This window comes from Psittacula echo (genome assembly GCF_963264785.1).
Source record: "Psittacula echo genome assembly, chromosome: 1".
NCBI lineage: Eukaryota > Metazoa > Chordata > Aves > Psittaciformes > Psittacidae > Psittacula > Psittacula echo.
This window is the reverse complement of record NC_137735.1, coordinates 35,102,809-35,116,940: the sequence shown is the minus strand read 5'-3', so window position 1 is coordinate 35,116,940 and position 14,132 is coordinate 35,102,809. Positions and strand designations below refer to the sequence as shown.

Sequence of the window (14,132 nt, the reverse complement as noted above, 5' to 3'; positions counted from 1 at the left end):
TTTAATTCAAAGCCAAGAAAGAGGCCTACAGATTCTGTCAGGATTTTCTCCCTCTTCACACTAGAATGTGTGACGCTTTCTTCATCACTTTAAAGCAAAACACAGAAACTGATGTATACATACTGCCAGCACAGAACAGATTTGAAGGTCTGGTGCTTTTTTGTATTACTTGTAGATATATTTGTCGGGGGGGGGGTGTTTTTTTCCTCCTAAAGAAACTAAAATTATGACATCTCTCAACCAATTAAAAATATTTTTAATGCACAATATAATAGTACTAAGAGCACTCCTTATCATTAATTTTAAGTGCCAAAAAGCAAGACAGCAAGAGGCTTGTACTGGATGCTTAAATGACAAAAATTTGTTATAAGCATTGTTAAGATATAAGAACCCACTGTTTTCTTAAATTTACACACATGCAGTAATCCCAATAACCCTTCCACTGTCCTTATAAAGAGTAGCAACCAATTCTTTTTTATTTGCTTCATAAATTCTAACATTTCTATCAGTCTTATGCTTGAAAAATCTACAAAACAAGGACTACCAAAAAAAAAATAATTTCTGGCTTGTTCTCTGTTCAGCTTCCTGTATTATCTTTGTTTGCTGTGAACACTGCATGTTCAGCTCGGTGTAAGTCAGTCTACACTACCCAAGATTCCTAATTGATTTTACAATTCGGTAGTGAATCTGGGCAGCCAATACCAATTATTTATATTTATTATATTTATAATATTAATTTAATTAAACCAGTCATGAGTATTGCTATGAAGCAGTTCTGTCTACTGAATATTCTGCATGCTTTTATTGGTTTAAACAGTTTTAGGAAAACATGCTTGATGAATTATTTTTTAAAGGTAATCTGGCTCTGACAATCACTTTGTCATTCAGATTCATTCATTCAGATTCTCCTCCTTTTAGAAGAGTTTTTAAAGCAAGTTGCAGTAAACAAAGCTTGATAGAAACAAAACCTAGTTTACATGCTACCTTATCTTGAAAAAAGACAAGGGACACGAGATCCAAAATACGTATCAAAGGCAAAATTTTTTTCTAAGTTTTCCAATGCTTTTTCTGCACAGGCAGAGAGAAATTAAGACTACTTTTTAAAGAGAATTGTAGAACTAAGTAGCAGACCTGACAGTGATAGAAAATACGGTTACCCTTCTCTTCCTTGCAGAGTCATATTGCAGGAACGCACAACACAATAGAAAAGCCATTCAGGAGCAGTATCTCCCTGGTTAAGCGGTTATACCTGAGGCCAATAGGTTTGGAGAACTCTGAACTCTCTTCACAGCTGTTAATGTGACAGACATTGCAGCACGTTTGCGAGCACACCCACCGCTATCTGGAAGCACAAAACATTACAGACAGCAGCCCCAGACAAAGGGAGCAAGCACATGCAACATATCACAGTGTGAGATACACCGAACACACATGAAAATAAGCATGCAGTTAGGGAAGTGCTGCAGGAAGATGTAAATTTGCAAGTTCGCAGATTAGCAGAATGTGTAAAATTTCACAAATTTTAAACAACAATAAATGTCACAGAAAATAAGAAAGCAATATTTAATACTTGATCCATTAGGAAAATACATACATTCTGTCACCTGAAAGACTGCTTAATTATAGCTAATTAGTATAACCAAACAAGTAATCAAGATGAAGAATTAAGCATTCCAGAGTAACATTAATTATCTGCACTGTAAAATCATTTCACTGTATGCATTAGAAAGACACCATTCATAAACTGTGCTTATGTTTGATCAGCTTTTGTTCAGTCTTTTGGATCCTTTAAGCTCAAGATACAAAAGTAGCAATTTTTTTGTTGTTTTGACAGAACATCTTTCTTTTCCTTCTCCCCCTTCTTTTTTATCTAATGGAAGATAAAAAAAAATCTGTATCTGGAACCCAATAATATCCCAGGCAATGACTAAAAAATTAAAATCACTCTGGACAGCCAGGACCAGAAAAAAAAACCCCTTTCTGGATCTTGCATAACTCCTTTCTTTCCTTACTCTGCTCCTTTCTCACTTGGAGCTAGCTCTCATTCTGCTTTATAAATACTTTGTTATTATTAGAAGGCAGGTATTCCCACAACTTAGCTTTATAGCAACTCTTATCATAGTTATTAAAGCAAGTTAATAAATATTCCTGATTATATAAATCTTGATTATATTTAACTAAGATATTTTTCTGCTCTTCACTATAATAATTAGTTTTCATATTTTACATTATTGAAATTTCATACAGGACCCCACTGAGGTCAAGAAGAACCACAACTATGATAGAGGCTGTAACAGTTTTTGTATCTGTGTCTTATGACAGAGAATTTTATAAAATTTCTCTTCAGGAAGACCTGCAACCTATTAGTAGAAACTATTTCCTATGATAGCACTAATCTGAACTACAGAGACATCTTTAACCCACATCTGCAAGAGAAGTGAGCTCCTGGTATTTCTTTGCTCATTCTTCCTAAATAGCTGCACCCTCTGGCCACAGGTCTTGCAGGATATGCATTAAGTAGTTGTTAACATTGGCAAACATCAGAACCACTGCCTCAGGTGTAAGTGGTTCCAAAGACTCATTGCCAATTCCAAGTCTCAAGGCAAAAGGCCAAATAATTTCAGTCAGCAACAGTTGAAAGCAATACATTATCTGCAATTAATTATTGATGCTGCCCATGTAAACAAAGACAATGGCTATATCAAACCTGCACATTCATTTCAGTTTGCTTGCCTAAATATAGAATGGCAATGATAACTAAAATCACATTTTCCATTCTTGTATTCCCTCCCCTTCCCCATACACAAGAAGTAATTCCAATGAGATTTGATGATGTGTTGATACTGAGGTTCTTTTGTTCTCCGAATATGAGCAGACTTTGACAGCATAGTTTATTTAATACAAGCTAACAGGCAAACAATTTCACTGTACTGTCACATCTTTTAGTCAAACAAAGTGATGCTTTATTTGTATTTTTTCAAGAGCTACCTTCCTGAATTTCAGGACAGAAAAACTGAAGTGGGAGAAAAGGAAGACAATGAGAAAATTTACTACAAATGTTTTATCATTATAACTTCAAGCAATTTTGCTCCAAATTAATTTTTAATGTAACTGAACTGAGTCAGTTTTATACTTAGTGGACCCATTATCTAGAGAAGTGTTTGGCATGGCTTCATATAAGATAGCTAAAACAGATGATGCAAGTGGTTCTATACATATAAGCATACAACATTTACCCCTATACATAAAAGCCCATATGCAAGTCTGTACTTCCAATAACATTCTCAGTATCTGCACAAAGTAACTAGAGGCAGTTAGCACTCAATCAAGACATAATCACACAAATAAACCATATTGAGTTGTGGAAAATTTTGAATAAAATATGAATGCATGTGGGCAAGCACATATATACATGCATGATGGATTCCATCTTCCCGTCTTTGTTCAGGCCAGGCACCCATTAAGTCAAGGGCACTGTATCTGAATGAGGATCAGAAGAATCTGCATGCTGCCTCAAAGGAGGCAGTTTTCAAACTGCTTCCCTTATCTTCACAGCCTTTCACATTGAACTTCAAGAAGCTTATTCCAGCCTTTTTTTATGGCTCCATCAGATTTCCAGCAAATACTAACTATATTCATCCACACTCCCGAAGTCCCAATAACATCAAAAAATAGTAAGTCTAGAGAACAGAGAATTCAAAAACAGTAAGGAAGGCCGAATTAGCATTCATCTGATCATTTGACTTGCAAACTATAAACAATTAATATTGCACAGCTGTTTCTCCGGAATAAATGAGGATATATGAAACTATACAAAATGTATGCATATATAAAAAAAAATAAAATGTATGCAAATATAAATACACATATGCACAATTCCCTGTGCCTTTGACATGACAAATTCTTCAGGAGTGAGAGTCCTGTATTCCTAGATATTGTTTTAACACTGAAGATGACCTGAATCAGGTAAAGTCTGCAGGCAGTAACAGAATATGAAGTTGGGCAATAATTCACAATCAAAACAGCTCCTTAAAATGAAAGTCCGGCTCAAACCAGGACTGTTGTTGTCTAGATATTGCAAGCCCTACATTCTCCGATCAAATCAGGAAAAGACAAATAAGCATCCTTAGCTGGTACCAAAGAAAATAAAAGAGAAAGGGGAGGTACAGATTATCATCTGGTGAGCCATGGTTCTGAAAGTATTTTGCAGAGTAAGGGCCACATAGGGATGAACCCCTGAATGCTAGGATCAATGCTGTAGACTTACTGTTAAAGAGAGAAAAAGAAAAGAGCCACCCACTGACTGGAAAAGATAGGTGGAGGTGGTGGTTTGCCCTCCAGCCAAGTTGATGTGTGTATTTGCGTATGTATCCTCTGGATGCTCTCTTCCTCTTGTTAGTTCACCATTCAGCTCCTCTCCCATTGCCAACTCCCTTCCTAAAATTTTTCTCTTCAGCCTTTCTCCATTCCTTCATTCCTTACCTTTCTTCACTTCTTTCTTTCTCCTGCCTTACTTTTGTCTCTCTCCACAAATAGGTACTTTAATCCCCAAATCCACAATCTCAACTGCTCCCACTACAGTCAGCATCATCTTAAATGAGCTGTATCTCTGACTATAAACAGTCTATTGCTCAGGTCCTGCTCCAAAGCAGAATGGAGGCAATTCAAAACACCACCATTTTAATTTGGGAACATTGAGTGGTTCCTTTTTGGAAAGGCTGTTTCAGAGTCATTGAAAGCAGTGGCATAAACCAAGCTAGTAAAGATGAAAGGATGGTGACCTCTTGTGAAGAGGTGATAGAGAGCAGCCAGGGCACAGGAAATTTTTAATATGCTTTTACAGATCAAAGTAAAGAAAAATGGCACCCAAACATAATGTTTGCTGATAATTATTATATTCATTATACTTGTGAACAGTATAATTTCCCTCTTTGTCTGCAGAGTGAATTCAAATTTAGAAGTCTTTAGACCTGGGATTCTTACTTCCTATTTTCATTCTGTTCTTCTGAAGCAAATATATAGTGCTGGATACAACAGTCCAAGACAGGCAAAGCTGCTGTCTCTCAATGTCCCCATGTCCAACTGGTAGTGAGTCTGGAGACATGTTCCCAGCAGACACAAGCACATGAGCACATGTATATATCACATACAGATGCAGCTGGCCACACAGATCACAGATACTCAGGGCACTCACACTAACAGATAGCACAATGGCCTTAGTCCCTTCTCCTCTCTGAGTGGGTAGGATGAAGGTCTACTAGTGAGAATAGATATGCACACGTGTACAAGGTGGGTCCTTCCAGCAACTGGGCTCAGACACTGAGTCTGCCACTCATGCCCTTCCTCAATCACAGGGCTGATGCTCTCCTGAGACAGTCCTGGACAAGGGAGGCCCTTGTCCATCACTTTGTTCCTTAATTTGGGTTCCTGCTTGCCCTTGTGCCTCTCTGCTCGTCTTGGCTTTTGGAGATGGGCCTTTGATGGCTCCTGTGATGGGCCTGGGATTAGCCTGTCAGGGCAGGCTATTATTTGGGCTTCCCCTCCTGTCACTGTTTCTCTGAGCTCCTTTGTGGGGGTGAGCCCACTATTATTTGGTTCTTTGCTGCTGCTAAATTACAACAAATAATGATTTTAAAATTATTTTTTTCTTGGGGGGTGTTTTTTTTTTTTTTGTTTGTTTGTTTGTTTTGGTTGGTTGGTTTTTTGTAGAATGCCTGAAACACTCAAACCCACTTAATTTGCTTTAGTGATCTAAAAGTGGCTTCACAATCTATTCAGGAATTCTTGCAGGGACCCAAGACTTGCCGTTCTTTTCTCCCAGTCAGAATGTAAGACATTAGTCTATGTGATGACTTCCACTAATAATTTTAACAAACACAAAATATTTGCATTCTTCCAGAACTACACACATTTTCACTCTTGGCTGTTCTTTATGTGCTTCGCCTAATGCAAACAGCCAAGATATTTACAGGTGGATACTAAGAATCTGTTTTAGCACATTAACTTGCATCCATTCCTTATTCCTCAATGCAATTACCTCTCCCCCAACATCAGCTATGCACGCACATACGTAATACGAATAAACATATTTATTCTGTGTTTTAAGCTGATGTGAGCTTCATAGGTAGCCCAGGTTTTCTGTGACTTAGTTTCTCAAAATGTCTCACCAAGTTAATGCTGTTCATAGAATCTGAAAAGTACTTAGCTTGATGAAAACCCCTATATGAAGTTAAAAATACTATTCTGTCAATGACTGCTTAGTCTTTAGGGTTTAAAAAGGCATATATTATATTAGACTACTTTCTTAAATTATGACACCATTTGAACACCAAAAGGAACTATGGGCCAAAGTACCTTTGGTACTTCTGAAATCCTCCCCAATATCTGACATCTATTTCTTTGCTTTTGCAAACATGTTTCATTGCCTTATGCTGTTGAATACTCCCTCCTAACATGCGGTACAGAATTAACATCAAATGCTAAAAAATCCCTCCCATATATGGTAGAGTATTGAAAAACCAAAGCTCTTCAAAACATTTTCTCTGTAGACAAAAATATCTTCTGCAGGGTTTGCTGAGACAGACTGCCAAGTCTGCAGCCACAGGGAACACTGGATTAGAGGAGCCTACTCTAAGCAGTAGATTTTCTTTTTCTTTTTAAAGCTGTGTATACGCTAGCTTTGCCACTTCAGTAGTTACTGGCACCAGACCAGAATGCTCATTTATCTGCAGGAGCAACTGATGAAATACATATTTTATAAAACAAACTACTGGCAAATCAGTAGTATCTGATAACCTCCAATTGTGCCATGCACAAATTCCTGTTATAAAGCAGTGAAATATATATACACATAGAAAAACTGCAGGACTCATTTAGTGTTCAAAGACAACAAAGGGAGGGGAGGAGGGGAAGGAAAAAAGCCCCCCGCAGCTAAACCAGAACACCATGCAGAACAGGTTCCACAGCAGTCACTATCTTCCTTAGTGAAGTAATGCTTTATCAACAGATAGATGCAAAATGTTCATTTTTACACTCTACTCACTGGATTTTAATCCTTTTTTTTTTTTTTTTTACAATCAGGAAACAATCTACATCAATAGAACTGACAGGAAATACCACATTTTTCATCAATACCTCCTTATAGTGCATCTGGTAACATGCACATTTACATCAAGCATACACAGGATGAAAAATGTTTTTATTGTGTAAATGCAGAGTAGATTAAAGTTCAGCTTACAATCATGATATCCTTAGGTAAGTGGAAAGCAATTCAGGTGTGTTCAGGTATTGTAAGTAATTTTTCAAGGCTCCTGTGCGATCGGAAGTCTACCGATCCCCAATAGAAGTTATTCAGCCACAGCCACATAGGTTACTTAAATCTTACATCTATTTCTCTTGCCAATTTCTAGCTTGCACAAAAAAATTTTAGTAAAATATTAGTCATACTTGAGAGCTGCCATAGCATAAACTGTCAATTTACTGCTCTATCCAAATTTTTCAAAGTAGAAGCTATAAAATGACATCTATTACATGATTTTAACTCGTATGATTGCAATACACAATGTCATCATAGCCAAATATATGATGATCAGCTGAGCTGCTTCTGAAATTACAGTTCTTTGAAGCAAGCAGTCTTTCAGTACTACCTTAATTATACAGACTGACATGTTTAGAGAAGACATCTTCACTAAAAATGCAAGAGGATAGGACAAGTTTCAAAGAGTATTTCCATAAATGAAAAAAACACTACCCATGTTAGCATCTGGAAAAAAATTAGTAACAACCAAAACTTTGGGAAAAACACCACAAAGTCAACTGAGAAATTCTATATCTCCTGCTTATATATTTACAAATATAGTGATTTCAAGTGAGCCAATATATTTAAGCTTTGTATTAAAAAGTCTGTCCAAGAACCTGGTCCTACAGAGTCCCAGTCATTGTCAAAGACAACTGGAAGCCAGGAAGTCTGATTAATATGGTAGTCTAGATAATGGCAACCTATACCATGGAAAAGCTAATCCCTTTGATTTAGAGCATGCTGCTGAAACACCGATGTTGGCTTCAAAGATAGTTCAGGTTCTCAGGTCCACAGAACACATTTTGATTATTTCAAGTCATCATGTCAGTTGTCATAGTGCAGCAGTACCATCAGTGATAAAACCAGCTGGTTCGGTAAGGATGGATGCAATCTATTCTTATGCCACAGTTAATCTGCAAACCAGACAGTTCACCTATGGCACCTAAAGAGTTGACTGCAACTGAGAATCTGCACCTGACAAAAATGAAGCCAGGAGTTCGCCATTCTGCTTTTGAGAAGCCTATTCCCATTCCCAGCAAAAGCATCAGCACTATCTATTGATGTCAATGATTCAGGAGCAAATATTAGTATGTTGTCACAGATCATGAAGATGCTTATCTATAGAGTACTTCATTTGGTCAATACATTTATCACAACTTGAGAGAAAAAACAAATCCCTGTAAGTACAAAAGAGTTATCCCCATCTGATTATGCAAGTGTAGCTAATAATATAGGGTAGTATTTATATGCTCCTTAATCTAATGACTGTAGAGAATGGAAAAAAAAAGCATTTTTAAAGCACGTACATTTTCTTCGGAAACTGCAATTTAATACCACTTTTTCATAGTTGTTAGGTCCTCATACTATGTATTTTTACGTAAAACGTACACATACAAAACTGATACTTGTAACTTGCACACAGAAGGCTAAACATGCATGTATATTTCACACATCCATATATTTCCATACATAGAAAAACATGCATGTAAGTCATATATGGAATACAAATGCACATATATGTCTCACATGCGCCTACATAAGCAGACATACTATTAAAATATCTTGCTTAATTTGAGTTCAGCACCAACTCAAGTACAATTTGTTCACGAAAACTTAAATAAATTTGGGACCTTCTCTGCTTACTAAACAACATATAAGAGTAAAGAAGAATCTCATAGAAGCAGCATACCTGTGTTCATTTTGACACTGGAGGATTTGCTATAAAAGTCTTCAGATTTCCTGTAGAAAATAAAATTATCTATTAATTTGCACAAGACAAGAATGAGTGGTACAAAATGGCAGCAGGACTTCTTGGAGAAGTGGAGAATCCCTGTGATACAAATGACAGTCCTATTTTAACACAGCTTTTATTAAATTGGTACTGCTTGTCCTTCCAAAGTTAAAGATGAGCTGTTGCTTCCATTATAAGCCATTCTATTTTCAAGCATTTAGTATCTCTGTTGTAAACATTTGATCTCGGGTAAAAGCCTAGTGATTGACTTTTGGTCTTGAAACTGTAAACTAAAAATTATTCCCATGCAGGAATAGGGAAATATTTTTAAAAGCTGCTTATATACTTTACTCACTCCTCTGTGCAAACTGAAAGACATAATGACTAGGTCTCTCTGAATATTTTTTAAGCAGCCACGTTACCAGGTCTTCTTCAACTGTTTATAAGGAGGAGATGTGTCTGTTTTCATCCAATGACTTGATGTGTCTCTAAAAACAACACTGACATTTGATGCTGCTCACTGTATCACTATCACACAAGACACAGGGCATGTGTCTTGGCATCCACAGGTATCCATTTCAAAACTCCCAATGGAGTCAACAGGTAGGGAATCAAGTCACTGTACATCAATGCACTTTTTAAAGGTAAATAATCTGCACCAAATTAGCGTAAAATACATGCAAAGCTTGAATCTTTTTATTTAGAGATCCCAACTCTACACAGTACTTACGAACAAACAAATAGTAAACCCCCCTAAAACCAAACTACAACTGTAGAAAAAGCATGACATCCTACATTAACAGGAGACTTTCACTTACTGATGGTATGTCACAGGACAAACTAGACACTATTTTCCAACTACTGCCAGTTTAAGTCACAGCTTTATCTTAGGAACAGGAGCTTTAATACCTCTTCTCTTTAGGCCCTTTTGGAGATAAAAAGATAAATGCAGAAAAGCTTTCCAACGGTGTTCTGCATATACTGGCCAGTCTCAGCCGTATCGTTATATATATGCTGCCCACTATAATTTACTGAGTGGACAGACACACTGAAGGTCAAAATACTGAGGGCTAAAACAAATCATTCTCCTTCTGCACTGTTCCCACATCAAATTCAGGATAAAATAAAGGGGAAATCAGAATTTTTAATGTAATGCAGCTTCAAAACGTAAGTTAAAACTATAAACTGCCTGATTATGTTGGAAGGACCCTTTCTATAAAGACAGACTCAAGATACTAAGTAATACAAGTACACAAAATAACAAAACAGTTCCAGCTCAATTCAACAGGAACCCCGAATTAAACGTATCCCTGAAGTAACATGTATATTGCCATATTCTCTCATAGATTCTCCACTGCTTGAAAAACTTACTGTTTTTCAGAAACTATCTGAGATCTGCTGCTATTTTCAGTCATTGTGACAAAAAAAATGCATGTTACACTTCTTGAAAACTTTGAATTGGAATTTCTAAGAGAATTTCTAAAAGGACTTAAAAATTAAGGCAAATTCTATTTTTTTTTAATAAATTGTCTTTGACTGAAATTTTTGGTTTCTATAGCAGCTACAGAATATTCTTATAGCCTCAGATTCCCACGGTGTTTTCAGACTGCTAGAGGCGACACAATTTTCAAGCCTTCTTTTAGCTTGGAACTGAATCACTGATGGTACCACACACAGGCTACGAAATGCAACACGGTATTTATTTTCAGACCCAACAAGTACAGAACTCTTGGAACACTGCAGAACCAAAATGATTTCTAGCAGGTGGCTCTGATATATTTACACAAGGCATACTTAACTCTTACTCAAGTTTTAACAGACAACACTCAGTTTCAGCACTGCAGCTTTGCCCTCCTAGAAGTTCTTCTATTCGGACAGCTTCAGCTCAACTCCTAACACTTAGCAAGGGATTGCACACAAATCGCTAACACTTCCACGTTAATCTCATTTTGCTGAAGGACAAATTAGTCTTGCATGCCTGCAAAGAATGCATGGAAATAAGGCAATATAAATCACACTCATGCAAACAATAGGCCCTGTATTTAATACCAAAATTATTTGAAATTCTCTGCTTCTAAGGAGCTAAAGTAGCATTCAAATACTTAATGATACTGACAGTAGTCTCTCCAAACAAATGCAATGAACTTAACAGCCATATGCCTGAAAGCATTTTGCTCAGCATCACTTCAAGCAGTCTTTAAGACCCTTACTTCAAGAAAGTGGGGGAAAGGAGAGGGGAGCAAAGGGCTTACTTTTGCTTTGTACTTTTGTTCCTACTTCACTGCCTCCCGAAAACTGTTTTTTGTGAATGGGCTTGTAAGTAGCTTTAATATAGAACCCTGACAGGCAAGATCGATGTTTCACTGGATGTATCAGACATTCTTCACTACCAAAAAGGATGACCAGTGATCAGCTAAGATACTCAGCTCTTGGCTACTGCTGTGAAAGAAGGAATGCCTGTAACTATAGTGCAGACACAAAGCACTACCAGAATGCACGTTTGCAAAAGCAGAGACTGCTGGTCAGTCACCTAGATCAGGCAGGTTTTCTACTAAGCTCATGCCTGGTCTTAGATGCTGAGGTAAAAGAACTGTAAGTTCAACCCCAGTAGCATGCCTAACTTTTGCAGAGGGAGATCCAGGATTAATCTTCATGGCGTTCTTGTAGAGTTGGCTTCATCTGGCAGAGGTAATGCAGTAAGAAACAAATGACCGCACTAATGCACAAAAATGCTCTGTCAGGGTGAATACAGTTGCAGTTCTATGATCTCAGTAAATACCTAATATGTATTGCTGTGTTCCTTCTTGATAACTCCCTATATTTTTTGACAACACTACAAGATTACCTTACAAGACTTGTGGGAATCTCACTGACACCTGCTTTATTTTCTCCAAGAGACCCTGATAGACAGTTGTGATTGCTTCTTCTGTTTCTGGTAAGTTCTGAAGTGTGGGGTGCTGCAAGGTTCTGTCACCCCTTCTGTTCAATATTTATATGGAGCTATAAAAAGGGTTAGTGAGAAGTCAGGAGAGGTTTCCCCGCCCTCAGTTTATTCATGAGTACAAGATGCGTGTCTTTACTGTTAGAGGCTTAATTCCATTACTGATCAGATGTTCGAGAACCTGTACAGCTCTAAGGTAGGAGCTCTAACATCCAACCAAATATCAACAAATAAATATGAGCAAGTGCTTTGCTTGTCAAAGCCTAAATGAGTTGTAATGCATGCTATTACCTGCTTGCACTTCAAATAATTAAGCTAATCGTTAGCCATAACCCATAACTACCTAAGGACAGAGAAGATCAAAAGTTGGAATAACCTTTCCATGTAAAATTCAGTAAAGAACGGGGAGGTAAAGGAGGTTTTTCTCTTTACAGGCATCCCTGGTGCTGAGTACTGAAGGGTAAATTGTGAGTTTGATGGACTTGAACTATTTTCCCCCAAGGTATTCCAGACAACTTTTAAAAGCTGGCAGAGAACAACCAGACAGTGTTAAGAGACTAATGACCTTTTTTTAACAGATTCTAAGTTACCTATTATTTACTTTTTGCCATTTCATGAAAGATATTATTAAAAATAGGTTTAAAATGCAATTTTCTTGTATAGTAATCATATTAATTTTAAAGTTAATTCTAGTATATGCTCCTTACAGTTACCATCCTCCATAATGAATTTTACCTCAAGTATCTTTGGTGAGAAGAGCAACTGGCTTACAATATAGAGCACAGATGGAACTACAGCAGGATAGATATGTGTGTGATCTGGCTGGAAAATGGTAGATTTTCATTCTCCTAGGTAGATAGCAGTGCCCAGATATTCAGAGAGGACAGAAGCTTTCCAGATTTGTGTGAGAAGGAGTGTCAGACTTGCATTAATGTTGCTTGCCAGTTTCACAGTTTGAGCTAGAGAAAGCAATCTACTTGAGAAAATATCTGCAAAATTAAGGAGTCAAATCAGTCTGTGACTTTACTGCAAGGATTGTATATTCAGTCAGCTTAAACACTGTAGGTGATCTACAAACATGTATTTATTACCAGGCAGGATTCTATATCCTAATTTCCATGTGGTAGTAAATTCTTTCAACCCAAATCATTAAGAGTCTGTGGAGCATTCCTGTTCTCATCTCACAACAGGCCAATATACTTTATACGCCAACTAACGCATCCAGTGAAGAAAGGGAGTGACGAGGGGGGGAAGTATGAAGCATTAGTTCTGGAAAATAGTGAAGCTGACTATTTGATTTCTCTCAGTTTTTAAAACAAATTGTTTCAGATGTTTAGCTGTAGCAGGATAATTATGGCAATGAGAATGCAATGAGAGCTTGACAGACCACAAAATACAGCAACAGCGACTTATGTGAAGAAACCACTGTCGCAAAGCTTCCCTGGGAGCAGAGGTCTCTCCTGCTGAGCCCCTAAGCAGAAGGGAAGTGTATATGCAAATTTACTGCTCAGATGAAAAACCTCCCAAACATTTGATGGAAGATAGGTAGATGGTACATAATAAAAATTTGAGAAGGTACTGAAGAAGGTTCTACCATGTTTCAGTTTCATTAACATACAACAACAGACAATAAAGTGGTAGGGAGCCTGTACTAAGATCTAACCCAGCAAAGCATATGCTGAGCATATGCTCAAGCATATGCCTTATGTAGGTCCCACAGACCTATTTGTATGCCTAATGTTAAACATAAGCATAAATACGGTTTGCCCCAGATCATATTGCCTCACCCTATAAAGAGTTGAATACTCCAGTTCAAATTAAATTGTTTTCAGATAGACATAGAACAAACCACAGGCAGACAACTGCCATCATAGTTTCTGTAATTTTAACATTTACATTTTGTTTACAGGATTTTGAAGACATCCTCATGTGTCATCATGCACACGTTACTTATGCACATTATCTGCAAATGCACTGATAACGTCATTAAACAATTCGGATGTCTCAATAATTTGTACATGGTCATAAACTGCTACTGGAATGCAATAGATAGGACACAATTGCAGTCAGCAGCAGTAAGTGCATGCATGATCAGGTCAATCTGTACATACAAAAGCTCTGTTTACTGGATCCTCTGGGGAGACACAAGATACTAGGAGACA

The 14,132-nt window shown here is 37.3% G+C and overlaps 1 protein-coding gene across 1 annotated transcript in view; it reads right to left on the bottom strand.

The window, feature by feature from the left end:
- The window catches only part of SORBS2 (sorbin and SH3 domain containing 2), a gene marked incomplete at both ends in the record, with an annotated part of 66,961 nt that extends 65,651 nt beyond the window's left edge, over positions 1-1,310 (bottom strand). The window contains one exon of the mRNA XM_080632115.1: positions 1,250-1,310. Coding sequence (XP_080488241.1) covers positions 1,250-1,310 — 61 coding nt within the window. The remainder of the gene's footprint in view (positions 1-1,249) is intronic.
- Between the last annotated feature and the right edge of the window lie 12,822 nt (positions 1,311-14,132).